This window comes from Mesoplodon bidens (genome assembly GCF_964165515.1).
Source record: "Mesoplodon bidens genome assembly, chromosome: 12".
In the NCBI taxonomy this organism is placed as follows: Eukaryota; Metazoa; Chordata; class Mammalia; order Artiodactyla; family Ziphiidae; genus Mesoplodon; species Mesoplodon bidens.
Genome location: NC_138168.1, coordinates 24,134,097 through 24,158,505, shown reverse-complemented (window position 1 = coordinate 24,158,505; position 24,409 = coordinate 24,134,097). Strand labels below are relative to the sequence as shown.

Sequence of the window (24,409 nt, the reverse complement as noted above, 5' to 3'; positions counted from 1 at the left end):
GAGGAAGACAGGACGTTGGGTGCTAAGTTCTTGGTGACACTGGGGAGGGGCTTAGGTGACAGTGATAAGGGGGGAGACAGGGTAACCAGGAGGTGTGAGCCTCAAAGGAGCTGGAGGTATAAAGGAAATCACTGCAGTAACCTAAGGAAGTTAGAGAGTATTCTACCAAGAAATGTTTTACTTCCCCAAATTCCCGAAAGTAAGCAATCAGGCTCTTGGCATGGATGCCTTTCTAGGGAGCAGGGTGTTTGAATAGAAGGGATCATAGACTTCACGCTTGTAACTCCTTAACTGCAGATGGAGGAAAGGACGGACATCTACACTCACCAAGGCCACAGCAAATTGATGGGCTTGCATGATCCAAAATTCAGTTAAAATAGCGGGAGGCAAACAGAGCGACAGCGTCTCAGGAGCCTGTCTGCCTTCAAGGGTCACACACAGAGGAGAGTCCCCTGGCACACCTGCCACATCTTCCAACCTGCACACACTTTACTACTTTTTTGTCCAAAGGCAACAGCATGGACCAGTTCCTTAACTCTAGGATTTAAATCCTTTAGAAGTCTGCATTCTAGCCCTCATCCTTGCAGCTCTGACATTTTGCAAGCCTGGATGGGGAAGTCCTCTCCTCTTCATCCCAACGTGAGAATGGTCAGTCAGGCAATACCAGGGTTGTCTGGTCTGCATGTGCATAGTGGCTGTAATCCAGAGAACATGCAGGGGCTTCACTATTTGGAGGGGAACCGTCCATGTGCTATTTTGGTCGTGCCCCACTTAAAGCTGAGGTTTTAAAAATATGGACTGGTTACAAGACAATGAACCTTATTTAACAGGTAGTCACCAGCACTTTCAAAAAATTAAATAACAGAATAGAAAATATCAGGGGCAATCCCGACACTTTGTGAAATTCTCTTTCAGGTGAGTGTGTTTGTGTGTGTTGAGTCCTGTGTGTGTGCTGAAATCGTTCTCAGCAAGATTTAAAATTCCAAAAGATGTATTATTTTAACCCTAATTTGATTAACCAATCATATTTAACTTTATGCTAATTCCAAAGGCAATTCAGCGGAGGGTTGTTTTTTGTTGTTGCTTTGTTTGTTTTTCAAGGCTGGGAAAATTTATTTAAACAAGCAAATATGCCTCATCCTCTACTGTGTCCTGGAATTACCTTTAATTGTTAAGTTCATTCCTCACAATGATGAATATCCAAATTGAATATTTTCATGAGAACAAGTTTAATCTTCGTAAGCAATCATGAAATGTGAGATAAATGACAAAGCCTCTACAGGCAGTTTTTTCCAGAGACTGTAATTATCTACTTTAAGGTTTATGGATAAGCAAATTGTAATTTTTATCCTCAAATCCTTCTTTCATCCAGTCATTCATCATTCACTAAATTCATCTCCTTACCAAAAGGCACATTCTCTTTTGCAGGATTTCATTGGAGCGTCGTCACTGACATTCTGAAGCGAAGCTAACAGGTTCAGGGAGGGTGACTACTCAAGGTCCTTCAAGTGGAACAGGAATAAGGACTTCCGACCCAATACTGTGTTTCTTTATTTCTTTCTTTTTTTTTTTTATAATTTGTGTCTCTTTTTCTCATTGTAAAAGCGACATGCATTCATCATTTGAAAATACTCAAAGGTGCTAAGAAGAAATTAAAAATTACCCGTACTCTCTTCTTAGAACTTTTAACAGGTTTGGACATTTCTTACTGTTTTGGGGTTTCTTTTTTTTTTTTTTGCGGTACGTGGGCCTCTCACTGCTGTGGCCTCTCCCGTTGCGGAGCACAGGCTCCGGACGCGCAGGCTCAGCGGCCATGGCTCACGGGCCTAGCCGCTCTGCAGCATGTGGGATCTTCCCGGACCGGGGCACAAACCCGTGTCCCCTGCATCGGCAGGCGGACTCTCAACCACTGCGCCACCAGGGAAGCCCTGTTTTGGGTATTTTAAATTGCTGCTTTTATAAAAATAGGATCACCTGAGATAGCTCACATAGAGACGGGCGAAGCAGCAACCTCTCCAAGGGGGAGGGTTGTTCCCCACCGAAGTAGTCCTTCCCAGAGCTGATAGAAGCCAGTTCCAGCAGGCTCTCCTGCTCGTCTTCCTTTTCTTGAAAATACTTTAAAGCCCCATGAAGCAGTGGTTGGGGCAGGGAGAGGGCATGGTGGGAAAGACTCACTGAGCCGGACCCAAACGTTTTGCGACAGTATAGGTTCAAATGGGGAAAAAAAAGAGTTAGACTTTTCCTAACTAAAACTACCTGATACCAAGGGAAGAGAGGGAGGGAGGGAGGGAGGGAGAGAGAGGGAGAGAGGGAGAGAGAGGGAGGGAGGGAGGGAGAGGGAGGGAGAGAGAGAGAGAGAGAGAGAGAGAGAGAGAGAGAGAGAGAGAGATGTGGAAGGATGGAGGGAAGATGGGAAGGAAGAAAAGAGAGAGGGAAAGGAAGGAGGGAGAGGAGGAGGGAGGGATGGAGAGAGGGGAAGGGAGGGGGGGGAGAAATCGGGGGAGGAGAGAGTGGTCGCAAGAGCACGGGGGCCTGTGGCTTCTGGGGCACCACAGTCCTGGGATGCTGCGGGGTTAGGGCTTGAGCCCAGAGTTCCAGCTTCTGCCACCTGTGAACCTACCAATCAAGTCCTGTCACCTTGAGCTGTGAAGGCCTTATTTACATTATGTTGTTTGTGCTTAAAATTTTTATACGGCATGTTGCTTTTTGATGTACAATGACTTTTAGTTGGGCCTCAGTAACCTTTTATATATTTGAATGTGTATGCTATATATATTTATAATTTACATAAATAAATGGAATTGCCACACTCATGAAACCAATAAATTACTCTTAGTAATGTCTCTTTGCATGGAGGCAACCTAAATGTCCATCAGCAGATGAATGGATAAAGAAGATGTGGTACATATACACATTGGAATACTATTCAGCCATCAAAAAGAATGGAATAATGCCAATTGCAGCAACATGGATGGACCTAGAGATTATAATACTAAGTGAAGCAAGTCAGACAGAGAAAGACAAATATCATATGATATCACTCATATGTGGAATCTAATTTAAAATGATATAAATGTGCTTATTTACAAAACAGAAATAGACTCACAGACATGGAAAACAAACTTATGGTTACCAAAGGGGAAAGCAGGGGAGGGACAAATTCAGAGTTTGCGATTAAAATACACACTACTACGTATAAAATAGATAACCAACAAGGACCTACTGAATAGCACAGGGAACTCTACTCAGTATCTTGTAATAACCTATAATGGAAAAGAATCTAAAAAAGAAAGTACATATACATATAACTGAATCACTCTGCTGTAAACCTGAAACTAACACAACCTTGTAAAACTGTATTTCAATAAAATTTAAAAAAAATCTCTTTGAGTAAGATTTATACATGTTACCACTCAGTGTGCATCACCTATGTACATTATTACATGCATACATTATACTATATATGTAACGTATATTATCTAGCCCTCCTGCTGCCATTACCTGTGTAAAGAAACGTGTTGGAATGTCCTCCCACCACTACGTCCACGCCCTTCACTTTCTGAGCGATGAGTTTATCCATTTCAAAACCAGAATGTCCCAGGGCAATAATTTTGTTCACATTTAGAGTTTTTAGCTTATCTACTTCAGGTTGCAATGCAGCGATTTCATCTTCAAATACTAAATTCGTTCCTAAGGAAGAAAATAAATATGGACATTTATTGACAACAATTTTTATTATATTGCTTATTGTACAAGCATACCAAATAAAAACACCTTAATCTCCTAAAGCTCTTAAATTACTAAGACCAAAACTTACTTATACATTCAGTATAAAATCTCTACAAAGCCAATAAAAATTCACATCAATATGCTCAGCTGCATTCGCTTAATGTTGCATTGGTTTAAGGTTGTGGATGATATTATGCTGCTGAAATTCCGACAGTGAGGAGGCTTCAGATTTGGAATCTCTCTATTTTTTTACATCTATTTGTGTATTTAGACTTCCATCAGGCCAGTGCAGAGCGTGGCTGAGCACATAAGCAGGATGGGCTGTATCTATGCCAAGTCACTATGCTGCACACCTTAAACCCATACAGGTGCTGGATGTCAATCATATCTCAATAAAACTGAAAAAAACCAACCAGATTAGCTACTCTACGGCTTTGTTTGCAAGTTCAATATAATCAGTCTTCACACTTGAAACTCTGTCAGCAATTAGCCCTTGAATGCCAATCGTACGACAGCCATTGACAACTCTGTCTTGTCCACTGGCTAAGGCCAGCATTAGAGCATCACGGAGCTCTGATTAGACGGCAGCGGGCGGGGGGTGTCTCATCCAAGGACTGCCGGCCCTGGGAGCGTGCGCATCCTTCCCTGGAGGCTCGCCCCGCACGCAGTGGGAGCGGAAGCTTGCCCGCTGGTGCACCTGGTGAGTGTGGGTGTGACTGCCCAGCTGGGCGCTCTGTGTGTCGCAGGCATGTGCTACCCCTGTGGCCAAACCCCAGCGCGGCTAGAGGGCTTATGGCTCTGACTGGCACACAGGTGACTGCAAACACAGACACGCTGCCCTGAAGTCACATCCGGCTGCCTGTGACTCGGGATCCTCTAGAGGATCCAGATTCCTTTATGCAAATATCTCAGAACCATCTCTCAAATGAAAATGCCGAAACATGAATCAGTCTCGTAACGACCTTTCGAAACCCAGGAGTCTGCCACCTCCAGTGTGAAAAGTATTCAACTCTCTAAGGAGCTACAGGACTGTTAAACTCATCCCTCATGATGCCGTGGGGTTTGGGGGTCTCCGTGTGCTCCAGTGGGGAACTCTGGAGTCTCTCGAATCGGTCAAGCCAACACGTGCCAATGAGCACATAAAATAAACAGCATGGCTGATGGCAAAGCCGGGGGCAGCCCAGACGGACGGCCTGAAAACGAGTGGCTCACAGGTGTGGGGTGGGACCCCCAGTGCTGTCAGTAACTCACAGGCAACATTTAAAAACCAAGAGGTGATGTTTGCAGGGCAGAAATAGAGACACAGACGTAGAGAACAAATGTATGGACACCAAGCGGGGAAAAGAGAGGGTGGGATGAACTGGGAGGTTGGGATTGACATATATACACTAACATACATAAAACAGATAACTAATGAGAACCTGCTGTATAGCACAGGGAACTCTACTTAATGCCCCGTGGTGACCTAAACGGGAAGGAAATCCGAAAAAGAGGGGATATATGTATACATAGAGCTGATTCATTTTGCTGTACAGCAGAAACTAACACAACATTGTAAAGCAACTATACTCCAACTAAAAAAAAAAAGAAACCATCTCTCCAATCCTACTTTACTTTTAAAAACTAAATAACTATTGATTTTTTTCAAAAAAAATCAAGAGGTGTAACAGCTTGGCCACCACTGTCTGCCATGAGGCCATCAAGAATAATCTGCTTCTTGCCTGTCACCCCAAGAAGCTCAGGGCTCCCAGGTCACCCTCAGTGCCATGTCACCACCTCTGTGAGCTGCTCATTGAGCCTCTCCTTAAAACGACAAGGTGCGCTCACCCCTATGCCCCACTTGCCACTCCGTCTCCTGCTTAATTTCTCTCTATATCATTTATTACCTTCTGATGTACCAAACAGTTTCCTCATTTATTTCTTCTCCCACTAAACGTGAAGCTCCAGTGGGCAGGGCTTTTTTGGGGGTCAGTATCTCTGATGCCTAGAACAGTGCCTGGCACAGAGGCAAGCTCTCAGGGGAATGAAAACTGAATAAATGTTTGCTGAGACTTTCCGACAACGCTACCGTCCTCTACTTCAGTGTGGCTGGCAAGAAGAAAGAAAAAAGTTGAGCGAAAGGCCTCTGAGGACAAAGGCATGTATTCTCCTAACACATCAGAAACCTCACAGGATCGGTCATCTCGCATACAGAAAGCATGGGATATATTTCAGGATATCATGAGGGGAGTGAGAGGAAGTCCATTATCTAGCTAAAATAAATTAAATGTGCTAGAAATACAAATTATGCCTGTGGGTCACCAGCACGGGATCAATGAGGCTGGGTTTGGGGTCAGAGATCCGTAGGGGGAGCCGGGCTGCTGGGACTGTGGTCTTGGGAGAAGCAAGTGTCCTCCTGCACCCCTGCCCAGCTCCTGCTCTGGCGCCTGCATGGTGCAGCCTTTCTCTCCTGAGAGCTGCTGGGAAGAGCATGGCCCCTTCGGAGCCCCTGTCTGCTGTAACCTGGTGAAGAACTAAGACGGGGTGCTGTCAGAGTCCCAGAGAGGGTGGCTTGAGTTCTGGAGCCCTGTCTCTCCAACACCCCACTCCCCGTCTATCTTTTTATTGGTGACTATTAAAAAAATTTTTTTAAAGTCCTTATTGAATTGGTTACCATCCTGCTTCTGTTTTATGTTTTGGTTTTTTGGCTGTGAGGCACGTGGGATCTTAACTCCCCAATCAGGGATCGAACCTGCACCCCCTGCATTGGAAGGTAGAGGCTTAACCACTGGACCGCCAGGGAAGTCCCTTTATTGGTGACTATTAAAGAAGGGGTAATGCTTTTCTCCAAATCACGCTCCTCAGCCTGACAATCCAGTCCTCACCACCCCCCCCTTCTAGCTTTCTCTGCTTAGAACCCATGTTCCAGAAAACAGAACACCCAGCCACTTTGGGATTGTGGTCCCACACTTGCCTGCTGTCACGAGTTCATTCCAGCCACTTTCACTGGGAACCTCCCCTGTGCTGGCCCCCAGCAGGTCCCTGTCCTCAGGAGCTTGTGTCCTAGCAGGTGACTCTGACCTCACTCCTGGAATGCCTTTTGCCCCAGTTGCTTCGCACACCCTGGAGGGGCCAAGCAAGGTTTTCATCGTGTCTACCTCACCCCCGAGCTGGCCATCACGTCCTTTGCTCACCGGAAGCCCTCCCTCTCCCTCCCTGACTTTGTTTATGACTCTCCTCTGGTGTTAATTACATGCCACCTTAAATGAACTCAAAACCCCCTGGGTGGAATAGACATTATGGAGCCACATAATTATTCAGTTATTCAACATGTCCACATCTTTAGCCCAAGATCCTCAGCTGGCCACTCTACTGGGTTCCAGATTTTCACTGAAAGGAGACCCAGCTCTGTCCTCAGGCTGCTCCAGTCATGCAGGAAGCCCAGAGCGAGGACAAATGTGACGAGGGGGAGGTGTTTTCTGGGGGTGACGCGGACCCAACAGTAGAAGCGTCCCACCCGAGGGCGCCCTGCGGCAACTGGGCCACATTGCTCCAGCCCCACCCGTGTCGGTGATTGGTTCACTCTGTAATCGCCACCCTGGCCTCTTGGCAGGAAAGCCCCGGGTGGTTCAGAGAGGCAGCAACCGCTGAGCCCCGGGGAAGGTCTGATCAGCCTGCACAGCGATGTCTGCAGGGGTGGGGAGACGAAGAGGTCAGGCCGGGTGGTGGCCAGGCCCCTCCCGTGGGACCACATCCCTTTGAGGCAGAAAAGCATTCCTAAAACACTTCAAAAGCCAGTGCCTCAGCAGAAGCTAACACACCAGTGTAAAGCAATTATACTCCAATAAAGATATTAAAAAAAAAAAAGAAAAAAAGCCAGTGACTCATCACGTCCGTGGCTGCCCTCTGTGACTGCACAATGACCTCAGCAACGGCTGGTGACCGCGTGCAAAGGCTTGGTCACTGGGGGATAGACGTCCACATGCCGCCTGGGGTGCCTGCAAAGCCCCAGGTCCCCAGCCGTGGAGAGCGGCCCAGCTCTGCCTCCGAGCCCTGCAGGAGTCTCTGGGCCCCAGAACCGCTCAGGGCCAACCGTTGACCTTCTCGTGGTTTCCGATGGCCTGCAACTAGTTTAAACAGCAGCAACAAACATGTGACTTTTCTAATTGTTAACTAGATGTCCTTGATCAGTTCATTCTTAACGAAAACCCTTATTTCCCTTTTTTCTTCAAATGCGGAAAGAACACTGATTTGGATAATTTAGAAAAAAACATTTTTGTTTTTACTGCCAAAGTGCTCCTCTAAAAGTGGCTCAAAAAAGTTTTCTGAATGGTCTTAGGGTTATACATATATATGTGTGTGTGTGTGTGTGTGTGTGTGTAGATATAGCAGATATATATATATATCTCCTGTATGATACACACACACACACAAAACCATTCAAAAATGTATATATATTTCCCAGAAAGCCAGATACAACAGTCATTAAAACTGCAAGAGATAAATAACTAAAAACGGAGAAAGCAAAGTTAATTGGACATGTAATAATCATATTAGAAAAGGAAAGATGAGGTAAATTGAGGTAAAACCCTGGTTCTGGGCTCCCTGCCGCCACAGGAAGAAGGGTGTGAGTCACGTGGCTCTCATCCTCCAGTGACTGACGCTGTACCGTTCAGCACTGGATATCAACGGCCCTCTCGTCCAGTTCTGAATGCACTGAATTAAACAAAGATACTGTTTATGTCAACAAAGAAGTTCATTGAGCAGGAGGGCGAATGTCTTTAAGAAGTAACTTAGAGCAACTGGAAGCCACTGGACTGGTTTTTCAGTGTCATCCTAAGAACACACATGTCCAATACCACACGTTCCTATTTTAACCAAGGGTCCAGAAAAATAATGCCAAGCTCTGATTTAGTGCCTCTATTTTTAAGCAACAGGTGCTGTAAAAGAAGAAAATACCTGGATTGGAGAGAAAAGGGGTTTCTTTTGAAGTGTATCCAACAATCCCTACGACGTCATCACCAACAGGAAGAATTTTATATGGCGCATAAAGTCCTGATATTTGAGATGCCAGCGGCCCCCTGGCTTTAATGTTTGCACTCAGAATTGGAAATTTGGCCGCTTTGAGGAGTGGATCAATCAGGCCTTCTACACCATTATCAAATTCGTGATTCCCCAGTGCCTGGTAGAAAGGGAAAAGAGAAAAAGAATCAGGTACTCTGGAATTGCCAGTAAAAGCATACTTTAAAGAACATTACCTTGGGGAATTCCCTGGCGGTCCAGTGGTTAGGACTCCATGCTTTCACTGCTGAGGATGAGGGTTCAATCCCTGGTCGGGGAACTACGACCCTGCGAGCCACGCAGTGTGGCCAAAAAAGTTACCCTGGCACAGGGCTCCCAAACCTGGCAGAGCCCTAGGAAGCCGACTGCATGACCGCTGTCCTTCTCAGGCTCAGAGACTTTATTCTGGGGCCCTGGGGTTGGGCCCAGGGGCAACCAGATCATCAGGCTGGTTTGAAAACTGCTCCCCAGGGCCCGCACCACCTGCTGAAGGTAGCATCAACGTGCGTAGGAGTCACGTAGAGACCTGACTGGGCGTCCACTGTCCTGCCACTCCCAGATTTGGGACAGCTCAAGAGTCTGTACGGGCTCAGAGCCAGGGCTTTGGGAGGAGCTGGCACGCTTTAACACAACCCTTGTTCCCACCTGCTTCCCTCGCTTCCTTTCCTCACTGTTCTGGGACTGGCTATAGGGGGCAAAATGACCACTTTGACGTCTGGCAGCTTCCCCTGGGGTGATGCTGACGAAACACAACCTGCCAGCCACCTCCTCAAAGGCCTTCCGCCCCCTTGTCCGTGGGCCTCCTGGAAGAAGCCCACCTCTTGGGGGCACGCACCCACCTGCTCTGGCTGCCAAGGCTGATTTGCTAACTTAGTACTTAAACCAGTGAGTTTCAAACTTTCTCAACACCACACCCGATTTTGCTCCACTTTGAGGGTCATCTGGGAACAGGCCTGGAAGTGCTGGCGGGTGACCCCTCTGTCTAAATGAACACCCCCCCCATATTCTCTTACTGCCCCGCGCTTCTCCCTCCTGCAGGCTCCCCTCCGCAGCGGCGCGCTCTGCATGCCCGTGGGGTCCTCCCCACGTGGAGGGCTCCCTGAGCCACTGCGTCCCGCCACCTCCACTCTGCTCAGCCCTGGAGCCCCTCACCTGCCCGGCAGGTGCCCCCCGGGTGCCTGGGCTCAAAGGGCCATGTGCGTCGTGTCGTCACGTGCACTGTGTGTCCACGGAGAAAGCAGCACAGCGTCTTCACGTTCCCATGTGCCTGTCTCCCCGACCAAACTCAGAATTTCTGAACTTGCCTTTTCCCCCGTCTCTGAGTATCTGCTCATTTCTACTTCTTCCTCTTACCTAATTGCTTCCCTCCTAAAGGCTGACCGAGTTAAAGGTTCTCCCAGTCTTTGGTAATGGCCTTTTTCTCTTCTATTCTTAGAACATTATGGTTCTATCTTATGGTGAAATAAGTCTGCCTGATGAGGTTACAATAACTATCTTGCTTAGCTGTAAAGTTTTTTTAAAAAGTGAATGTTCCTACAGCTCTTCACGAGAGATTATCCAATAAGTCAGCCGCCTTACACTTCACCATTATATCGCTAGCACTCAGCAAAAGCTGAAGTTACAGTTTTCCTTTATTTGTCTCGCTTGGTGTCTCCTCCTTGGACTTGAGCATAATGCCCTGAAAGTGGTGACCTTGGCTGCCTTTTCCCCTCTCTGCCCCGCGGGGAGAGGAGCCCTGATCCGGGTGCTCGGCGCGGTGCACGGGTGCCTGAATGATCTCCCTGACACTCACACCTTCCACTCCAAACTGAACATCTGCTGCCCTGTCTTTTCTCCTGACTCTGCATCTGTCCGTCCGGCTGCCACGTGGACATTGCCCTCCAGGGTCTCACAGGCACCCCAAGCTCACCCGGTTCAAAGCCCCTGCCTCGGGCTTCCCTGGTGGCGCAGGGGTTGAGAGTCCGCCTGCTCATGCAGGGGACACGGGTTCGTGCCCCGGTCCGGGAGATCCCACATGCCGCGGAGCGGCTGGGCCCGTGAGCCATGGCCGCTGAGCCTGCGTGTCCGGAGCCTGTGCTCCGCAACGGGAGAGGCCACAACAGTGAGAGTCCCACGTACCGCCAAAAAAAAAAAAAAAAAAAAAAAGCCCCTGCCTCTGGGATTCCCATCTTGGTCCAGGTGCCACCATCTCCCAAGTCAGTACAGCCAGAAGCCCCGGGGCAGCTGAATCCCTCCCCCTCCCCGCCTCTCCCACACCTCCCAGCAGCATCCCTCCCCTTTGGCTAAATGCTCCGGTTCAGCCCACCCCATTGCTCCCACCTGCCTGCGCCCTGGCCACTCCTCTGGGAACGTCAACAGCTTCCCAGCCGGGCCTCCAGCTGCCAGCATCGCCTCCTCTGAACCATCCTGCATGCATCTTGCTGCCAGAATCACCTTTCTAAAATGCAAATCTGAACTTGTCGGTCCAACCTTAAGGTCCCACAGAGGCTCCCCACTGCCTTTGTGATGAAGTTCAATGTCCTGAGCCTCTGAGGCCTGGTCTCGCCTCCCCCTCCAGCCTCCCCGACACCTACCCCCAGGCAGCAGTCAGCCCTGGCGCCATCACTAACGAGCGGTGATTCAGGCACATCTCTAAGCTGCAGCTTCCTCCGGAAGAGCAGTCAATGAATAAAACAAAAGTCATGACGAAAATGAGCCGGCATTTACTACGCACTCGCCACACACCATGCAAGGTGAGTTTGCAGAGCAAACCTGGTTTCGTGCTGTGACGCTGGTATTATTACTACCCTCATGTTACAGAGAACAACTGAACTCTACAGACATTAAATCAATCGTTCAAGGTCACACGATTAGTAAGCGGTGGAGCTGGGACCAGAGCCACTTCTGTTTGACTCCAGCCTTCTTCACCTCTATGCTTGGAGGTAATGGGTTTCGCATAAGGCCTAGTACAGAGTGAGCACTCGAAATAAAATCCTGACTATGCGTACTTTTCCATGTTCTCACTGATCCTTGTTCCTCTGTATATGACAGATGAAAGATGATCGACTGATACATAGATACGGAGACAGAACATCCCTTTCCCATGCCAGGCCTTTACTACCTTATTCAACTAATGGCCTTAGCTCCTGAAGTCTGACGGTCCTTCTGGAAGAAAGACTTCCCCAAACCCTCACGGTCCTCCCTGAGTTAGCTGTCCTTCTCTGCTCCGAAGGTCCCCTCAGGCAGCCCTAGCAGACCCCACAGCTGCCCACGGAGTCCCCGTATCACCCAGCACAGTTCCTGAAGCAGGGCATGAATAAATGAATGAGCAGAAAAATCTCCATCAGATGGCCTTCTCCTACACACAGCTGACTCTTCCTACAAAAGTCAAGGCAGGAGGTGCTCCACGCAGTTGCCTGTGAGTGACCTGGTGCTCACTGCCCCCTCTCCCACCTTCCCCATGGCTCCCCGCTGCCCCTTATCTGGCCATCGACCTCCAGCAGGACACTTACCCTCAGTAAGCCAGTGAAGGAGATGCTTGTGAGGATGCGCGTGATCCCAGGTGTTGGGAAAGAGTCTCCACAACCTCCGAGAAACCCCTGGAGAAGCACTGCAACACCCGGGCGACCCTCCCTTCCCCTCACGACCCACCAGCCACCAAGCCCCGTTGCTCCTGCACCGCCCCCGCCAGGGCTCCCCTCCTGTCTGCGCCCCCAATGCTCCACTCTGCCTCATCGCTCTTCACCCACACCTTTCTGGAGTCTCCGAGCCAGTCTCTGGTCGCCAGGCTCACACACCTCTCGACCACAGCCCACGGGCCCCCAGAATGCGCGTCCCCAACACCTACCTGACCGCTTCTAGCCCTGGTGTGCGTCTCTGCGAGGCTCCCCACTGCTCACCGAAATCGCAGTCCTGCCTCCTGGGACGCTGTATGAGCGAGCCCCTCCCTGATCTCCCTGAGCTGTCGCGTTTTTTCTGCCAGACCAGGTGCCCTCAGTTCCAGGAACGCTAATCCACCTGCACGCAATGAACTGCCTTAGATGCAGCCCAAGTGTGAGCTGCGTGAGAAGCCTTCCGTGGCGCCATGACCGCAGACAGCCCTCCTGCCACATCCGTCACACCTCGCTGCCGCTGTCTGTTCACACATCTTTCTCCCGGAGGCAGGAGTGGTGTCGACTGTCCCAGTGTCCTTGGTGATGCCAGATGAGCGCCTGGCACCAGCGCCCAGCAGGTGTTTACTGAACGGATAGTAAAACCACCTGCTTCTTTCAAATGGGCTCCATTTTCACCTATGATTTGGTAAGTGAGCCACTGAAACTTTTCAGTAGAAGGCAGGATATAAAAACACTTGGTAAATAGTAGTTAAGTGATATTTAGATGTAAAACAAGAGAAACCAAATTGCTTGGAAGCAGGTGAACCAGACAGTAAGCTTGGAAGCTTAGACAACTGCTTCACAATTCACCGCCTGGTCCTCTTATTTCATTTCCTGTGTGTGTGTTTTTTTTAATTAATTTATTTATTTATTTTGGGCTGCGCTGGGTCTTCGTTGCTATGCGCGGGCTTTCTCTAGTTGCGGTGAGCGGGGGCTACTCTTCGTTGTGGTGCGCGGGCTTCTCATTGCAGTGGCTTCTCTTGTTGCGGAGCACGGGCTCTAGGCACGTGGGCTTCAGTAGTTGTGGCGTACGGGCTCAGTAGTTGTGGCTCACGGGCTCTAGAGCGCAGGTTCAGTAGTTGTGGCTCACGGGCTCTAGAGCGCAGGTTCAGTAGTTGTGGCGCACGGGCTTAGCTGCTCCGCGGCATGTGGGATCCTCCCGGACCAGGGATTGAACCCATGTCCCCTGCATTAGCATGCGGATTCTTCATTTTTCTTTTAACATCTTTATTGGAGTATAATTGCTTTACAATGGTGTGTTATTTCTGCTTTATAACAAAGTGAATCAGTTATATGTATACATATGTTCCCATATCTCTTCCCTCTTGCATCTCCCTCCCTCCCTCCCCATCCCACCCCTCTAGGTGGTCACAAAGCACCGAGCTGATCTCCCTGTGCTATGTAGCTGCTTCCCACCACTGTGCCACCAGGGAAGTCCCTCCTGTGTTTTAATTTATATTTCCACTAATATCTTATTGGCATTTGTTGGTGAATAGATTTTTAAACAAAGTTTTCTGAACTGTTCAGTGTCTTGTGTGTGCACATGTGAACGTTGTACAGATTTCATGATGGCAGTTGGCAAGAAAATGGAACTTTTTGAAGTCTCTTTCTATTGGGAATCTACCAAGGGGATCAACTCTTTGGTCTATCAAAAGATACCTATAGGGTATCTGAATTAGAAAGGGGACATTTCATAGCCCCAGTTTTGTCTACAAAGAACTGTGAAAATTACCAGTGAATTTGACATGAGGGAATTTCAAGAAAGAGAAAAAATTTTAAAAACAAAAAAGTGACAAAAAGAAATACTAATAGTTAAGACTTTCTGCTACATGGCCAAGCCCTGTTCACACATGAACTTATTCAATTCTTACAATACTATGAGGTAGGTGCTATTATTTGTCCTTTATAGAGATGGGAAAACTAAGCCATGGGGCTTCCACAGCTAGCAAGCGGCAGAGCTGGGGTTTGAACAAATCGGGGCTTTAGCATCCGGGACCTTAACTATTCTGCCAAACTGCTGCTAATACAAGCACCTGTAAACCATGATGTAAAAGAATATAGAAAGAAAAGAATGTATATATACATGTACAACTGAATCCCTTTGCTGTACAGCAGTAATGAACACTACATTGTAAATCAACTATACTTCAATAAAAAATTATAAAGAAATAAAAAATAGTTATTATATACCGAATGGATAAACAACAAGGTCCTACTATATGGCACAGAGAACTATGTTCAGTATCCTATGAAAAACCATAATGGAAAAAAATATTAAAAAATACAAGTTGGGCTTCCCTGGTGGCGCAGTGGTTGAGAGTCCGCCTGCCGATGCAGGGGACGCGGGTTCGTGCCCCAGTCCAGGAGGATCCTACACGCCGCGGAGCGGCTGGGCCCGTGAGCCATGGCCGCTGAGCCTGCGCGTCCGGAGCCTGCGCATCCGGAGCCTGTGCTCCGCAACGGGAGAGGCCACAGCAGTGAGAGGCCTGCGTACCGCAAAGAAACCCAAACCAAAACAATAAAACAACAACCAAAAAAACAAGCATCGGGAAGGGATGAGTTTCATTCAACAACCCACTGGTTTCTTCCAGATTTCTACAGTGCCAAGCAACACGGCCCTGGTCCTTGTCCTCAGGAAGCGTAGGGCAGACAGGGAGAGAGCGTGACATAAACACACCCATCCATGCATCCATAAAGCAAGTGGGAACCACAGACGGGGACGTGTGTGAGAGAGCCTGGCAAAGACGTGGGCCCGCCCTGCCAGTTAAGGATGGACAGGGCTCCAAGTGTGCGCTTCACCTGGTCAGGGGAAGCTCCCAGGCAAAAGACATCAGCTATATTAACAAATGAGGGGATGAAGACATGAGGGCTGAGATAGTCAAAAATGTTCCAAGTGAAGACAAGAGGCTTAAATCCAGGTGGAAGAGAAATGAAGGAAAGAAGAATTGATTTAAGAGCAGTGCAGGATGCATTACACAGAAGAAAAGAATTTCTGTTTTAATCCACAGAACTCAATTGGGATAACGTCAAAAAGCCATATGTCAGAGATTTGCAACACATGAATTTAGTTAGTCATTTAGACACTAGCTCATCCCATCAAGGAGTCTGCAGGAAACCCTATAATTTAAGGGTTGGGTGAGAATCTCGTCTATCACACAACAGGGCTCAGCTGCTAATCTCTCAGGGAGACTCAGCAACAACCGTAAGTGGGGTGGATCACAAGATAGGTCTGGTTTGGGTGGTACATTTCTGGCACTGTGGCCACTTCTGGTGTTGGGTTGCACTCCACACCCCCAGTTTTAGGCCCTGGCAGGTGAATGTGGCATCTGATTGAAGAGCAGAAGAGATCCCCGGGCTTAATCCAGCTTACCTGCACCTCAGTGTTTGCTGAATGAATGACTGAACAAACAAGTACGGAACAGACGGCAATTCACATCTGCCATGTAAGCTCTCTGTACATGCAAAATACCCAATACCATTATTACCTTTAGAACCACCTGCTCAACTAATTGGGTTCCAGGCAGGTTTAACTACATCTCGGAGGAGCTAGAAGGCTCCAGCTAATGCTTGGATTCTATATAGAACCAACTATTCAGGTGAGGGAAGAGAAATGTCAAGAGGATGTTCAAGTTCTGGTTACACAGCTGAAGAACACAGCTAGGGAGGGAGCTTACACAGCATTCAGAGGTATCTGTGAGTGAAGTGGGGAAAGCTGTCAATCTGCTGTGGGATTTGTTTGGTTCCTTCCCCTTTTCAGTTAAGAAAACACAGATGGCTAGGACAAGATGAGCTAAGAAGCTGCCTTTGCTTCCTCGTCTCCGTGCCTGAGGCTGGTCTCACCCAGCCCAGCTCTGGTGTGGAAACTCAGACTGGAACAGAGGAAGCATAAGGTCCAGGACCACAGCCACAGGACAGGGTCGGGGCGGGGGGGGGTGACCGTTCACATCACTGAGGCCCAAGGATCCACAACCCACTAGACACGCACAACTTCTGAGGTCTGAGCTCTAGGAAAAACTACCAACTTTCTTTGCTTTTAAAAAGAGAACAACAAAACCCCCACTGCCATTAGATATCTCTTTCAAGCTTCCCAAACCAGCAAGGCTAAGTGGTTAAGAAGGGCTCAGACGGGCATGGTCCCCTCCACTGAACAGTAAGTTTCACCCTGGCAGGGCTTATTCACTGCCTGAAGCACTTAGCACAGAGCCCGGCACAGGCTAGTGCCTAGTGAATATTTGTGGACTGAATGAATAAAAGAACCTCACAGACAACAGGCTTGAACCTGGGCTCATCATCCTCCCATTTTGGCCACCACTTTCTATGACGAAGGAGGTAACCCTCCATCCAAAATCCTGGGAACCTGTTTATCTGGAAGCAGTGGCCACCTGCAGGTACCTGGGAGAAGGCCCAAGCCATCCTCCACAAGGGAACAGCTGCCATGAAAGGGACTGTGAAGGGGGAATAAGAACGTTGTCAGGCCAACTTAGACTTGGGTGTAAAATGCAGTCCCAGCACAGACCGAGCTATGTTGGCAGATTAGAAGCAAGACAGACGGCCGGGCAAGGGCTGAGGCGCTGAGAAAGCACATGGGCAGCCCACCCTCTCCAAATGCCCTGTTTCACAGAGGAGGAATCTGCTGCCCAAACCCACACAGATAATGACCTGCAAAAGCCAAGAAGTAAAACCCGGGTGTCCTGAGGTCCTGTCCAGATCTCTTTCCACCGCTTCTGTCTGCCACAGCCCTACAGGGCACAAGCATGTCCAGTAAGCTCAGGAAACGCCTTTAGCTGGAAATAACAGGCTTCAGCTGTCAGGGGGTAAGCTTACTACACCTCTGCACTCCTGAGGTGTAGTGTTAAACACTGCTGACTCTCCCTGTGTCCGCGGCTTGAACCCCCTTAGTCATCTTTTGATTATAACCTCTCCTGAGCCACTCCTGCCAACAGAAGGTGACCGTGGCCAGCACTGTGCAAAGAACTTTCCATGCATTATCATCTCCTTTAAAGCCCACAGCAATCTATGGGGGGAAGACCGCCATCATACCCACCTTACTCCTGCGGAAAGGAAGGCTCCACGAGATCCAAGAACCTGCTCACAGCCCATGGATTTTAAGTGGTAGAAAGGGGACCTGATCCCAGACAGTCACCCCGAGTTCACCCTCGCAGTCCTGTGCCACGCTGCCTGCCTACTGAAACTGGTCCCGGTGGCTTCAGCCTTTCTTTCCCCGTCACCATAGTTCCGAACCAGAGTCCCCCTAAAACCGAGTTCCCTTACTGAGTTTATGATTAATCTCTCTGTTCAAAACTTTATTCCCTTTCTTGTCCCCTCTGACCTCAACCACGTGCTAACTGAACAGTAATCAACCAGAGTCAGAGGAGGAAGATCGCCTGCTGTAGATTTCATCATTAAGGTACAAACTCAGCTTGTTCTCCTAACAGGCCCTGGAGCCATGGACCACATGGCCAGAGAATCGTAAACCGGAGACATCCTGACTCCAGAAACTGATTAAGAAATGTCACAAGACAATGATTAATCCCAGCTTCTTTGTTCATCCCCTTTAAAAACACCCCTAACTCAAAAGTCTAAGCTGGAGTGGATCTGAGGCTCACCTCCCACTCCCTTGCTTGGTGCCCTGCAATAAATCCTGACTTTGACGCAAACTCCCGCTGTCAGAGTTTGGCTTTCTGCGCCGAGGGCACATGAGCACTTTGCCCGGTTGCATTCAGGCCCCGTCATCTCCCACCTAGACCACTGCCCAGCCCCTTCTCCCCGCCTCTTCTCTGGTATCTTCACCCTCCCATCCATTTCTGCTCATCTTCCAAAACTAGGATTTCCTTCTGTTGTCGGGAGGTGTCTTCTCACATCAACCAGTTCTCTAGTTCTCTGCGGTTACCAACTGGGTGTCCACCAATTCAATTCCACTTTGACACTGTCTGCCTGGAGTGAGCATCAGATCACAAATCCCGGGCTCAGAGCCACAGGCCTGCCCCGTCAGATGCCAGCTGCAAGTCTTGGGACACTTGTACTTCGGACCAATCAGCTATAAATCAGGGATTCCCACAGCCCCTCCACAGGCTTGATAATTTGCTAGAACCACTCACAGAACGCAGGCAAGTGCTTTGGTTACTGTTACTGGTGTATTTTAAAGGATACAACTCAGGAACAGCCAAACGGAAGACTTGCATGGTACAAGATGTACAAGTAGAGGGGTGCACATGGCCTCTTGGAGCACACCACCCTCCGGGCACCTCAATGTGTTCACCATTTAGGAGTTTTTATGGAGGTTTCATCACACTGACATGATTGATTAAATCACTGACAACTGGTGATTAGTTCAATCTCCAGGCCCCCTCCCCTCCCCAGAGGTTGCAAGTTCCTACCCTCTAATCCTGGCTCGGTCTTTCTGGCCACCAGCCCTCATTCTGAAGTTGCCTAGGGGTTCCCAGCTATCAATCACCTCATTAGCATACAAAGGACACTCATCACTCATCCCCAAGTGTTTGGGGAGCTATGTGCCAGGAACTGCAGACAAAGACAAAATGTTTATTTTTTATTAACCACAGTCCCTCTACTCAGAAACCTCCAGTGGCTCCCCATGACAACAGAGGAGAGCCCACACTTTTCAGGGTGGCCTGTAAACCGTACACAATCTCACCTCCCCTGATTCCTGCCACCTTGCTCTGGTCCAGGCTGACCCATCATGCAGATTCCTGCCTCTGCACCTATGCCTCATCCTCCTGCCGCTTCACTAAATCAAAATGGAGTCAAGGGACTTCCCTGGTGGTCCAGTGATAAAGAATCTGCTTTCCAATGCAGGGGTAGTGGGTTGGGTTCGATCCCTGGGCAGGGAACTAAGATCCCACATGCCGCGGGGCAATGAAGCCTGCACACCACAACTTCTGAGCCTGCACGCCTCAACTAGAGAGCCTGTGTGCCACAAACTACAGAGTCCATGCACCCTGGAGCCCGTGCACCACAACTAGAGAGAGAAATCCCGCACGCCACAACTAGAGAGAAGCCTGCGCACCGTAACAAAGACCCTACGCAGCCAAAAAAAAATTTTTTTTAAAGAAAATAGAGAGAAGCTCGCGTGGGGCAATGAAGACCCAACACAGCCAAAAATAAATAAATAAACAAAAAATAAATAAATAAAATAAAATTTAAAAAAATGGAATCAAAACATTTCTTAGGACGCCATTGGTTTAGAGATGTGAGGAACCTCAGATTTTGCAGATGAGGAACTGATGACACAGACTGCTGAATGGCATAGCCCCAGATTATAGATTCATTATCTCTCAAAGGCAGAGAGAATGGTACCCATCTCTGAATTCCGGGGACGAGCGCTGGGGATGACAAGCTCCAAATGAACAGAGTCTTGTGTAAACTTTCAAAAGCACAAACCACACACACACACACACACACACACACACACACACAAAACAAAAATTAATTTGATTATACCAAGTGGAGGATTTCTGTTCAATGAAAAGACACTACGGACAAAATTACTAAACCTAAATAGAAGATATTTGCAATGTCTAAAATTGATTACAGATCAACACTTAGAATTCCTGAAAATCAGGAAAAATAGAGCAAACCTAATTTTTAAAAAAAGAGCAAAGTATGTGAACATGCAATTAGGGAAGAGGAAACCCCCAAAGTTAACAAACGTATCAAATTCACTAGTTATTAGAAAAATACAAGATCAAACAATGAGATGTCATTTTACACCTCCTGGAAAGCTGGAGAATGATGCAAAGCGGGGGTAAGGATGCGGGGGTCACAGCTGCGTGGGGGTGGCTGTGGTGAGTACAGGGCTCCAGGAAAGCAATCTGGCGGTCCTTACAGTGCAGTCCCTGTGGCCAGCAATTCTGCCCTTGGGTGTGGATCCCAAAGAAATCCTCACAGGCGGGACCTGCAGGAGGCTGTTCGGGGCAGCACATTTGTGGAACTGCAGCATGATGTGTGCGATCTCCAAACCCATCATGGGGGAGCAGATGGTAAAACGTGTGGAGGTCTCCATGGAGCACGATGCACAGTGTACGTATGGGGTAGATACAGAGTGATACCACTCAATGAGGAAACATGAAGAATAGCTCAGTCCAAAAAAAAAAGAATAATCAAACCTCTGGCGAGCCTTGCAAATACAAACTGCTACATGGTGTTACATGATTAGCATTTGAAAATAATTTTTTTAAATAAACATTTTTTTAAAAAGGTAAAAAAAAAATAGTTCAGACAATGGGACTTAGAAGAGATGGTGGAGGGGCCGGAGGAGGGTGGTAGGCTGTGCGGGGCAGTCAGAATCAGATAAACTGAGAGCTGAAAACCCAAACCTCCATTCCTCACAACTTTTGCGTTTTTTGGCAGGGCACATGGAGCTAACCTTTACTGAGTACTCTAAGCCAGGAGGGTGCTAGGGAGTTTTACATTTCTTATCTCATGTATCGCTTGCAAAAATCCTACACTGTTGGGTAGGGGTGATCTCTCCTGTCTTGCAGTTGGAAACAGGAGGCTCAGAGAAAGCAACGTGCCAAAATCACATGGTGATGCACATCGGATGCACATCTGAGCTGTCTTCCTGTCCCTCTGCCAATACAGCGACACCAACTAGTGACTTGTGACATTCTCCCTCTAGAGTTTTCTGCCTGGCAGCTGGGTCCAGGGGTCTTCCCCAGGCTTGCCCTAGGCTCCAGAGCTATCAGGACCCCCCCCCGCCGCCCCCACCAACCACCACAAGCTCTCTCCCTGGGACACATGGGTCCAGAGGTCTAGGGAACTCTTGAGGTTAAGCTAGATTCTAGTAGCTTCCTCTTTGCCCTCCAGACCCACGCATCCTTAGATGTGGCTCCTCGAACCAGGTCCAGTTTCTAGAGAACTGGAGACGCCCCGGCACAACCGTTTTCCACCCTGATCTAAATCTCCAGCTTCCTGGGAGTCAAGATGTAGCGGCAGGTGGGTAGGCGTGGGAGGAACATTAACAGCAGACCAGCGATAAATTCCCTGAGAGCAGTATAAGCAAAATGACAGTGAAAAACCTCTGTAAACCCAGAACACGGCAGAGCTTTGTTAAAGCAGCACGAGAACTAGGATTTTACGCAGGTCAAATCATGTTTGTCAAACCCCAGAACTGCACAGAGTAAGTCTGATAAGATGCTGTCAGGAACCTGGCTGCTGACCGTCCTCTCCCTCCTTACCCGCTGCCAACATTATATAAGCTGTCTAGTTTTCCTCAGGCCCCAGTCCAATAATTCTTAGTGAAGTTGAAAAGGAAGTAACTCCATCCAATAGAAAGTATTCTAAAAGGTCCCGGTGGTGATGGGCTGTAACTTGCAGCAGACTGCTTCGGCTTTACCCAGCATCCTTCATAAACACTTGATATGATGACTAACACCGTGAGCTTAATTTGACTTAAAGAAAAAACATTATTATTCAGGAAAACTAGGAATTATCCATCTTTTTTTTCACCAAAAAGAGTCTACACAACTGTGGAGAAAAGAGTGTCACAAAAAGAAAAGTTTAGAAAGTTGTGGTTTATACATGAAATCAAAACAAACTTATGTAAGGTTTATTCTTTCTCAGAGGACATGGCAACGTAGGCTAGTAACAGGTCAATTTTATAAATATTCATTCTGCTGTTACCTTAGGACAAAGCATCAGGCGGGTTGAGCTGCGGAGATAAGAACGCTAAGAGGCCACACACGGAATTCTTGAGACCCACGATTCTTTGGTGGAGTCCAGATGCTGGCGAGCTCCCCAGATAAACTCTGGGCTCAGGGGTCCCTTTGTATTGCTGCTGCTTTGAGCATCCCTGATAACCTTAAAACCAACGATCAGGACGGAGAGGAGAGCTCTCGGTCCTTCTCTCATCTCTCTACAATGAGCTTTCTTGGAAAAAACCCCCCAAACAAAACAACTCTACCCTCTTATCTTTTCCTGTCCTCCTCTCTCCAAGCTTCCGCGGGGGGGGGGGGGAATACAGTACTGTGCTTTGCTGACCTCTGTGCTCTTCTGATACAAAGTGTGCCATTAGCCCTCTGTATTCCAGCCTGTATGTACCACACCTCTCCCTGCCTTCCAGATGCACACACATGGACTTCACAGATTTCCCTGGACCCCTGCTCTGTTCTTCTTCTAAAGCTCCTAGGATTTCTTGCCCCCAGTTTCTCCACAGAATCCCTTTACTCTAGGATTTTACACAGGGTTAAACTTGGTGCTGGTTTGACTTAACAGAAGTCATACCTGTTTATTACTGTGTAACTCTTCTCTGCTCCTTTTCTAGAATTCAGTCTAACAAATAAGGCACCACCTTTAACAGAGCACTGGGGAACCTGGACTTAAACTCTTGCACACGTTTTAAGAGCCCCTCATCTCTTAAGCGGGACTCTCTTCCTAAATCTCTTCTGCTAAACTGGTTTTACTGAAATCTTTTGAAACCCAGTGTTTTCAGCATTTTGGCCTCCTCTGGAAGTTTCTTTCTTTCTGTGTTTAAACCTCTACAGCAGGGTCTGGTAATAATAAGAACTAACATTTAAAGAGGCCATACTACGTGCCAGGCAATCCTCTGAAGGAGATAGAATTATTACCCCCATATTATAGAGGCCGGAACTGAGGTAGAGAGAAAGTCAATTGCACACAGAAGGTGCCCAGCCTTTTCCCCAAGGCTGCCAGCTTAAATATGCTTAAGCTGCGGGGTCAAAGGGCTCTGGAGTCCATTCTTAACCTGTCTCTCTATTCTGGAGCTGGGTGACCTGGATAATGCACTCAACCTCTTTGACCCTGAGTTAGTTTCACTTCCAATTATTGGTAAATCGAGATAAAGCATTCTTCGAAAGACCGAGCAGTAAATGAGAGCCTCGTGATGAGTCTACCTCGGTCCCAGGCTCTGGATAATTGGGGTCCCACGCACCCCAGCGGAACGCCCTCACTGGCAGGGCTGGGACCCGCTTCTCGAAATGCTCCATCTCACGGTGAGGGTGCAGCAACATCAGTCCGTTTAAGACGAATCGGCCAAGGGACGTCTATGTCTGCGTCCACCTGGCACACTGACGGGGAGTCTCGCTTTCTCCCCACATCGCTCTGCGCCCCGGTCCCAGGCTCGCCACCCGTGCCTAGCCGTCGGCGGCTCCTCCACCCCGGCTTCTCTCTCGGTCTGGGGACTCTACCCAGGGGGCTCCCGAGCTTCCCGGGCTCGCCGTCTTACCATGGCATCGTAGCCCAAGGCGTTCATGAAGTGCGCCACCTCGGTGCCCTTGTACACGGTGAACCAGATGGTACCCTGGTACTGGTCGCCGGCGTCGAGCAGCAGCACGTGGGGCTCGGCGCGGCGGATCTGGCGCACCTTCGTGGCGAGCCGTGCCACGCCGCCCACGCAGCGGCTGGCGTTGACGCACTTGCTCGAGTCCTCGCTCGTCTGCTCCAGCCGGCTGTGCACGTCGTTGGTGTGCAGTATGGTGAGCTCCCAGCCCCCTGTCGCGGGCCACAGCACCGCGCCAAGCGCCAGCAGCCCCAGCGCTGAGGCGCCTGCGCCTCGGGGACCCATGGCTGCAGCTGCCGGCGAGGGCGCGAGCGCGGTGAGTGCTGGCGAGCCGCGCGGGTGGAGGCGTGCGGTGGCGAGCGCGGCGGGCGCCGGAGTCAAGGGCCCGGGCCGGCGAGCGGGCGGGCGGGCGAGGCGAGGCGAGGCGAGGCGGGGCCGGGCCTGGGCGGGCTCTCCTGCGGCCCGGAGGCCGGCCCCACGGCCAGGCGCACGCCCGCGCGGTCACCCGATACGACCCCGGCCCGCCGGGCTGCCGGGGCGCGGCTGGCGGCTGGCAGCGGCTCCGGGCGGGAACAGTGGGGAGGTTGTTCCCGCTGGGGACCGGGCACCGACCGCGGTCCCGGCCCGTCCGGGGAGCCTGGGCGCCGGCGGTGGGCTGTTCTTAACGGGGTGCGAGGGAGGAGTTGGAGGGTCCACCCCGCTTCCAGGTCCTCCCTGATTCTCGCCTCTTTAAAGATTTTCTAAAGAGGCATGC

At 49.2% G+C, this 24,409-nt stretch overlaps 1 protein-coding gene across 1 annotated transcript in view; it reads right to left on the bottom strand.

Moving 5' to 3' along the window:
• The window catches only part of NT5E (5'-nucleotidase ecto), a 45,419-nt gene extending 21,363 nt beyond the window's left edge, over positions 1–24,056 (bottom strand). The window contains exons 1-3 of the mRNA XM_081251265.1: positions 23,602–24,056; positions 8,668–8,890; positions 3,502–3,690 (exon numbers count right to left, since the gene is read on the bottom strand). Of these exons, the coding sequence (XP_081107391.1) occupies positions 3,502–3,690; positions 8,668–8,890; positions 23,602–23,940 (751 nt within the window). The 5' untranslated portion in view covers positions 23,941–24,056. The remainder of the gene's footprint in view (positions 1–3,501; positions 3,691–8,667; positions 8,891–23,601) is intronic.
• Positions 24,057–24,409: the final 353 nt, after the last annotated feature.